The sequence below is a fragment of the Nanorana parkeri genome, unplaced genomic scaffold, assembly GCF_000935625.1.
Source record: "Nanorana parkeri isolate BGI_ZX_2015 unplaced genomic scaffold, ASM93562v1 scaffold1765, whole genome shotgun sequence".
Taxonomy (NCBI): Eukaryota; Metazoa; Chordata; class Amphibia; order Anura; family Dicroglossidae; genus Nanorana; species Nanorana parkeri.
The window spans coordinates 228,156-236,944 of NW_017308033.1; the positions used below are offsets into that span (position 1 = coordinate 228,156).

General features: G+C 48.2%; 1 protein-coding gene across 1 annotated transcript in view; it reads right to left on the reverse strand.

The window, feature by feature from the left end:
• DNAI1 (dynein axonemal intermediate chain 1) overlaps nucleotides 1–8,789 on the reverse strand; it is a 140,556-nt gene that overhangs the window by 120,658 nt on the left and 11,109 nt on the right. Inside the window, exons 11-13 of the mRNA XM_018571473.1 lie at nucleotides 6,981–7,106; nucleotides 4,927–5,011; nucleotides 3,127–3,244 (exon numbers count right to left, since the gene is read on the reverse strand). Coding sequence (XP_018426975.1) covers nucleotides 3,127–3,244; nucleotides 4,927–5,011; nucleotides 6,981–7,106 — 329 coding nt within the window. The remainder of the gene's footprint in view (nucleotides 1–3,126; nucleotides 3,245–4,926; nucleotides 5,012–6,980; nucleotides 7,107–8,789) is intronic.

Consider the following 8,789-nt stretch of genomic DNA (forward strand, 5'->3'; position numbering starts at 1 on the left):
GGGGGGGGGTGTAGGAGTGATAGGGGAAGGGGAGGTTATTATTTGCTCTGAGATGAGCTTTGATAGATAAAATCTTCCATTGGCTGCAAGTGCTCATGACACACAGATTTCTTTTCATAGTCTGTACTGTATTTACCCATCAGCCCAGCTGGACAGAACATGGCGGGTCCCCGGGGCAGTGCACACGTCTCCTCATCAAGGCTGGTGATAACATCTGGTTACCTACATACCCCCCCTTCCCCTGACCCAATAGCCCAATGCAAATCTCACCCGAGGGTCGGACCATTTAGGGACGCCTGGGAGCAGATGCAGAGCAAGGTTCATTATCCCTGACTGAGAAGAGGGAAGGAAGGGGTTAACCGTGTGCACGCTGCTTCGGGCAAATCACGGCAGGCAGGCTGCGGTGCTGCACAGGACGGACAGATGTTTCTTCGTGGTGAGCAGCGACGCATCTCCCTGTGTGTGGCCAGCCATGCAAAGTGATGACATCTGCCTGACTGCTCCCTCCTGGGTCCCTTCCTACTGAAGGAGGAACTAAAGGAACACCTCCAGTGTGCTCTGTGTGCTGTGCACATTGTTCCCGGCATGTTCGAGGGTTGGAAATGTTCTTCATAGATTTACAAGAAATGTATTCAATTTACAGCCACTACCACAATCTGTTCATAATGTGAACAAATGTGAGTACTCCAGGCAGGCAAACAGCAACAGCCGAGTGCTAGGGCTGCGCCCTCCGGTATCTGCCTCCTCCCCTCAATATATACAAGATTTGGGCCGCACCAGACAAGTTAGCAAATGGGCGAGCAGACTAGACAGATGAGGTCACTCAGACACATGCTCCTCCATCAGACATGACTCCACCTCTGACACATTGTGCCCACAATATGGGCGTAGTCATAGTGGTCACGACTAAGTCCATATACCCTGTTGCCCCGAAAATAAGACCTACCCCGAAAATAAGACCTAGTTGTGACCATTGCCAGGGCCGGCAGTGGCATAAGGGGGAACTTGAAGAGCCGCGGGAGAGAATCAGCGGTGCCAACGAAGCCAGCGCTAGAGGAAGCAAGGCGGCACCGGAGGGAGCAGAGCCGTATAAGCCGATGCCTCCTCTATAGCGCCGGCTCCTGTCACAGGCGGAGTGATACCAAATGCACTCCGCCTGTGAGGAATCAATAGTGAAAGCGCGTTTTGCTCATGCTGGCCAGCGATTGGTTAGCAAATTGCTCTTGGAAAGGTACGGCACCCCCTGATTGCCCTGATCACCGTATTTTTGTACATGAATAAGTGCGGATTGTTGTACATAGAAAAAAAAGAAAAAAAGAAATAAGACCTAGTGTGTTTTTTTGAGCCAAAAAAAATATAAAAGACAGTGTCTTATTTTCGGGGAAACACGGTACTAGCAGGTGGAACGCGTCAGTGGCATATCACTGTTAGAAATGGAAAGATGTGTCCGAATATGGAGCCCTATGCTCAATGATAACAACATTTCACTATGACTATGGTCACCGGCCCACCTAGACTCTTCTTACTGGCCACTGAGGCATAATCAATGGACAGGAAATTCAGGCCCCAGGAATAAAGTGCAACTAAATCAGAGAGGAGCACCGAGGAAAAGATACTTTTACTAAAAAACTTGAAATGGAGTAAAAGTTAATTTTAAAGCTGAACTCCAGCCAAACAACTAAATACACAGATGAAATATATATTAGGAGAACTGCGTCACTTGCTTAAAGGAGAGCTATGAGGTGAGTGATTTCCACTCGTCCTCATAGTTAGAGCCGACCTGTCACAAAGAAGCTCTCACAGGTCGGCTCTATAGATAGGGAAGTGAGCAGAAACATGCAGCCGATCCGCTCACTTCCCGATCGTCTCCCTCCAGTGAGCGGTGACTATCGGTAACCACCCCCGCAGGGAATCCCCCCTCCCCGATCCTGCAGCGCTGACTGGCGGAACGGACGGGGGAGGGGCGGGCACAGCTGGCTCTGCCTTTAGATAGGCAGAGCCAGCTGTCACTCACACAGCTGTGTGGATCCAGACAGTAATGTCGGAATCCGTCCCGGCTGCGGCGGTCTCAGTATAAAGCCGACAATAGCCCGCGATATACTGAGCTTTGGCTCATGGGAGGAGGCTAGTATATGTCCTCCTGTGACCCTTAGGAGAACTATGGGGAAAAACACTTATCTCATAGTTCTCTATTAAGGGTTTATATTTCAGTCCATCCAGTCCTGAGATTTACTCCGCTCTACCACACAGCACAGCCCTGTCTGTCCTGGGATAATGGCTTCCTACCTTCCTCCGCGCAAGGTACATGCGCAGCTTAGTGTACATTCTCAACAAACCTCAGTGCCAGGATGAATGAACTCTCATGCATGTGCACGGGCGTTACATCATCCCAGGACAGTCAATTAAGATAGCCAAAGTCCCCAAACCCGGAAAAGGCCAGGGGAAGATGTCAGCGCCAGGGAGTGAGCTTGCAGACATTGCATTGCTGGAGGGAAGGTTAATGAGTATTGGAATGAATGAACCTGGGAAAACCTGCACTCTGACTAACTAAAGAGACTTCCAGGACTGCCAATATGCGGCCGGAATCTACCAGTTGATGTGGATTGTAGGAGAAAAAAAAATTCCAATTCAAGCAAAAAATAATCGCAGAAAGAGAAGAAATATCCATTCTCCTGCGGACACTAAGGAAGACTGAGCAGGTGTAAGGTGGGAGGAGTTAGAGCTTCAAGGGGGCTGGCCTTCAGCTTTCTATGTGCCTAGTGTCCCTCAATGGACGACAAAGACAGAATAATGTTTTTTATTGTAGATTAAAAGAGCCTTCACAGAGCAATAGGTTAAAATAAACGGCACTCGCAAGAGGATCCGTCCATCCACTACTTTATTTGCAAAAAGGCATAACAGCAGCAAAAAAAATGCTTTCATGTTTCAGCCCCCAAACAGGGCCTTAGTCGTGGCTATGACTAAGGCCCAGTTTGGGGGCTGAAACATGTAAGCATTTTGTTTGCTGCTGTTATGCCTTTGTGCAAATAAAGTACTGGACGGACGGATCCTCTTGCGAGTGCCGTTTTTTTAACCGTACCTATTCCGCAGACACATTTCAGGAACACTTGTACTTCCGGTACTTACCAGCAGAGGGCAGTCACAGCCAGGCGTTTGGCTTTATCATACTGAAACCTCCACAGTGGCAGAAGCGTTCCCTCCTGCTCCCTGAACTCATCAGAAACATCCTCAAAGTACTTGAAGTCTGCAGATACAAGAGATTTCATTATTGGAGCAATGTCACTTTCACAGCTTCTGCATAGCCCCACGAACTACAAATCCCAGCATGTCTACCAGTAGGAGAGCATGTGGCACATTGATACACCATGGTGGTCAGGTTTTAGAAGGAAGGTCTTTGTCCCTGGGTCTACATACACATGGGGCGCTCACACCTTATGTGCTTCCATGAGTTGCACCCTTAGGCCTTCAGACTGCATAAGGGGAATGTGTACTGGCATTTGCAAATCTTTTGGATAAGTATTGAGCAGCTCTCTTGATGCCTTTAACACTCTGACTGCAAAGGAAGTGTGCACCATGGCAGTTTAAGGGTTAAAACAAGTTAATGGCTGCAATAGAACTGCAGCCCGTGGTCTTTGATGTAGAAGTGATCTGGTAAAATGGACGGGGGTTCAGGTAATAGCAGCGGCAGAGCTGATGCAGTGTGGTAACACAGGAGTCGAGGGGGCCCAGGGGCACGCTGAAAGGTCTGCGCTGTCTGGGTGATGGCAATTTAATTCCTGAAGCTGAGGGGTAACACAGGAGGCCTGGAGTCCCACAAGGCAGGCTGCAGGCGCTGAGGCCCACAAGGCAGGCACTGAGGCCCACAAGGCAGGCTGCAGGCGCTGAGGCCCACAAGGCAGGTGCTGAGGCCCACAAGGCAGGCTGCAGGCGCTGAGGCCCACAAGGCACAATGGAGGCACAGGGGCGCACAGTGCATGCTGAAGGCACAGGGCCCTTGAGGCTCAGAGACATGCTGGTACAATGAGGCACAGGAGGCATAGAGACACTGGAGTACACAAAAGGGGGAGAAGTATTTGTGGACTCAGGTAGGTGGAAATGCATGGAAGAGGCATGTGAGCCCTGGAGAATGCAGAGACCAAAGAGTCACAGCCTTGTTAACTGTCCCCAAATGAAGATCACGTGCAAAGAGGGTTCCGATCATCATATGATGACACGCATCCACCATCCTGGCCATGGAATACCTGATCAGATCTCTATAGTTCCTGACACCTCTTCCTCATATGGTGACCAACATCTACCATCCTAGTCATAGAATAGCTCAACAGACCTTTATAGTCTCTGACGCCTCCTCCTCATATGGTGACCAACATCTACCATCTTGGCCATGGGATACCCCAGCAGATCTCTATATTCCCTGAGGACTTTTGCTCATATGATGACCTACATCTACCATAGTGGCCACTGGATACCCAAGCAGATAGCTATAGTCCCTGAGGTCTAAACCTCATATGGTGGCCTGCATCTACCTTGGGACACCTGAGCAGGTCTTTACAGCCCCTGAGGCAATCCCCTCCTCATGTGGTGACCTACATCTACCATCCGAACCACGTAATAGCTGATCAGATCTGTACAGTTCCTGACGCCTCTTCCTCATATGGTGACCTGCATCTACCATCCTAGTCATAGGATAGCTCAGCAGACCTCTATAGTCTGCAAGGCCTCCTCCTCATATGGTGACCAACATCTACCATCCTGGCCATGGGATACCGCAGCAGATCTCTATAGTCCCTGAGGCCTTCTGCTCATATGATGATGACCTACATCTACCATCCTGGCCGTAGGATACCAAAGTAGTTTTCTAGAATCCCTAAGACATCCTCTTTATCTATGTATAAGACTACTATAGGCAGATGAGGTGTAAAGTACCTTGTGTGATGTCATCAAATGTGTTCTGGTTCACCATCCTCTCCAAGATCTTACTGGACTTCCTCACCTTGCTGATGTCATCGCTCTGCACCAAAAACAAAAGAAGCCATACAGAGAGGATCGAACTGAATCATTCTTCATATGCTAAGAGGAAACAGCATGAAACTACACATACAGCAGAGCAAAGGACCCCTCAATGAACACTAAAGAGAACCTGTCAGCAGCATATATAAAATTACTCACTGAGTAAAGAGCAGAGTGGTACCCCGGAGATAAGACATTTAACTCATGCATTTAGAACAGCCCCATTCGGGACATATACATTTATATAGAAGTAACAGGTCAGAAACTAAGCATAACATAAGATGCTATGTTATGCTTAGTTACTGACCTGTTACTTCTATATAAATGTTTACTTAGTTGATATATGGTGATCTATGGTCACTTTCCGATACCCCGTGGAGATTGAATTGAATCCTATGGATTAAAGGAGAACTATGAGGGGGGCGCTTTTCACTCACCTCATAGTTCTAGCCGATCTGTGACAATGAAACTGTCACAGGTTGGCTCAGTAGATCGGGAGGTGAGCGAACACATACCATCATTCGCTCACCTCTCGATCCTGTGCTAGCAGGGAGCCGTGACAGGGGAGGGGCTGGATTCCCCCCTCCCATCCTCCAGCGCTGACTGGCAGAACGGACGGGGGAGGGGGCGGGTACAGCTGGCTCTGCCTCTAGATAGGCAGAGTCAGTTGTCAGCCACGCAGCTGGGCGGATCCAAACATAATTGTCGGGATCCGCTTCAGCTGCGGCGTCTTAGTATACCGCGAGCAGCAGCTCCCTATATACTGAGCCTAGGGTGACGGGAGGACGCTAGTTTGTGTCCTCCCGTTACCCTAAGGAGAACTATGGGGAAAAGACTTAACCACATAGTTCTCCTTTCAGTTGTCTCTGAAAACGTTATTAGCAACTATACATGATTAATTATAAAGCACCATATCCCCAACAAATAAGATAATCTCTTTAACAGAACTAAAATACCGTACCTACTACAACATTGTTAGCTACCATTTACCAATAGTAACTTTTTGGACATCTAAGTAATCCTGATTACAAGGATATTTAATAGCCCGGTAACCCCTAATATCAGTTTTTTTTTTTTTGTCTAAATCTTTTTTTTTTTTTTAAACAATGTACCTAATTTTTTTCCTCTTGGGGTGGGCCTTCATGGATTCTTGCACCGGGGCCCCGAGGTCACTAGTTACGCCACTGCCTGCTGCCTCCTTATATCTGTTACAGCAAGACCCCATTCACACAAGAAAAGGCCGTACACGTACATGGGTGCCCCGGCTCGGACGCAGACAGGATAGCATCTAATAATGCTGCACTGACATCCTAAGCAGTGCTGTCAGCCTTGCCCAGTTTTCCCTCACTGGACTACAGAACACCTCCCCCTCTCCTCACCTCTATAACATACATGGACATGAGCGTGTATTGGAAGATGTGTCTGACATTGCAGACATACCGTTTAAGCACTTTAGCAGCAAAATCTCCCTGCATGGCTCCTCTGTTGTTGTCCACCCCCTCCTGTTACATTCTCCATAATATAAAATAAAGAAAAAGCCATCAGGGATGGTGGGAACCCATTATAATGGGCACAGCGAGTGTACAGACCCAAGAGCTCAGCACAGGGTTGGTGGGAGTCCCTCATAATGTGCACAGCGGGTGTACAGACCCGGGAACTCAGCACAGGGATGGTGGGAGCCCATTATAATGGGCACAGCAAGTGTACAGACCCGGGAACTCAGCACAGGGATGGTGGGAGACCCTCATAATGGGCACAGCGGGTGTACAGACCCGGGAACTCAGCACAGGGATGGTGGGAGACCCTCATAATGGGCACAGCGGGTGTACAGACCCGGGAACTCAGTGAAGTGATCTCACCAAATGGGACTGTTAGGGGTTTAACTCTTCAGCATCCACTAAATTCTAATTTGGATCTATTGTCCATTAAATGTTTTGATGACGGGGCTCTGCAGATGTTGTGGCACCTACCTGAGATTCGGCAGTGGCCAGTTTCCTCCTGGAATTTAGTTCTTCCTCCTTCTTGCTCACCGGTGCTTTTTGCTTCTCTTTCATCTGTTTCTGTAGCTCTCCTACATACGCGTCATAAATTTCCCACTGCAAGAGACAGGAGGACATCACACCGCGCTCTTCCCAGTGCCGCCCCCCAATCTAACAGACCCATGACAGACAGTCGGAAGGTTTATGACCTATGGGAATCACGAGCCTTTGATATGAAAGTGAAGCTGAGGGGTATTTTCAGTTATATCATCTTTTATACTTCGTAAGGTCCACCGATAGGTTCTGGCATGTTTTTCTACTATTGTATACAGATTTCTAGATTTTACCTCTAGTTGCTGTCTGCATTTCACTGCAATCCCTTCCTAAGCAACAACTGCTGTCAGTCGTTTAGATATGAGCTATAGATTTGCATTGAGAGGGAAGAACGGTGAAGCTGACTCACTGTGCAGCACTATTAAGCATTAAGAATATGTAATTCCAATATGTGTACATCCAAAATGACTCAATGTGGACTCCCCTCTGAATGATTGCGTTCAGGAGCCCGGACCTCAACCCTACTGACCACCTTTGGGATGTATTAGAACACTGATCACAAGCCGGGTCTTCTCAAGGTCACATGACCTCCATAACCATGAGCACCGGGTATTTCATTGCTCTCCCGTGCAGGAAGGAGCTGCATGGGAGAGCTGTAAGGGCCTGTTCATACGACATCCGTTTTGTGTGCTGACCTGATCCGTACGCTCCTGCACTCAAAATGCATGTATCCAATCCAATGTATCCCTATGTGTTTTATGGGCTGCAGTTCTCACGTGCGCAGTCCGTTCAGGTTATGACAGAAAAATACTGCATGTCACATTTTGTACGGTCAGGAAACGGTTAGGAAACGCAAACGCGTCCAAAACGAGTCAAAAACGCACTGCACTGCAGCTAACATACTAACAGCCCCAGTCCAGCAAAAAAAATACTGCATGTCACATCTTGTACGGTCAGGAAACGCAAACGCGTCCAAAACGCAGTAGCACCGCGTCTGCAGATCCGGACCTGATCAGGACCTGAAACTCATGTAAAGAGACTCTGATTGGACAATGTGATAAGGTCTCTTTACGGAACAATTTACAACACACTCATACAATTATTATGAAGCGGATTTTTGTCATTCTGTATCTATTTTTTATGTTAGCCCTCACTCTGCCAAATCGGACCTAATCCATGGGAAACAAAAAAATCTCCCTGATGACGGGTCCCTGTCCCTGCAAGGTCCCGAAACACCAGCTTCAGCTTCTAATGACATGCTGTGACACTCTTTAATAACAAGATATTGATATCTGAACTTATGTTTGTGTGTCCCCGCGACCTGCTGAGATTATACTGAGTATTGCACGACGCCATCCGTGTGATCACCATAACCACCATTGAAAGGTTGCAGACTGTAAGGAGTGCAGGTGGTTCTTGGAGACAATTCTCCCCATGTAGTGGGGCTACCCCAGACATGCAAGGGTTCACTGCTCAATTATGTCTAGGGGACCTTTGTAAAGAACATTTACTTGCCTGATTATTATTATTACATAGTATTTATATAGCGGCAACAGTTTGCGCAGCGCTTTACCTGATCCCCGCTCCCACTGGCTACAAGACCAGCAACGACCTCTCCCCCCTCAAAAGGCATGCAGGCATCATCATGTCTAATCCTGCAATATATGTGAGGACACTGAGGGACATTTCACAAGCCAGAGTGTAGGGAAGAGAGATGAGTGCCGACCGCCAGGGGGTCCGGGGGGG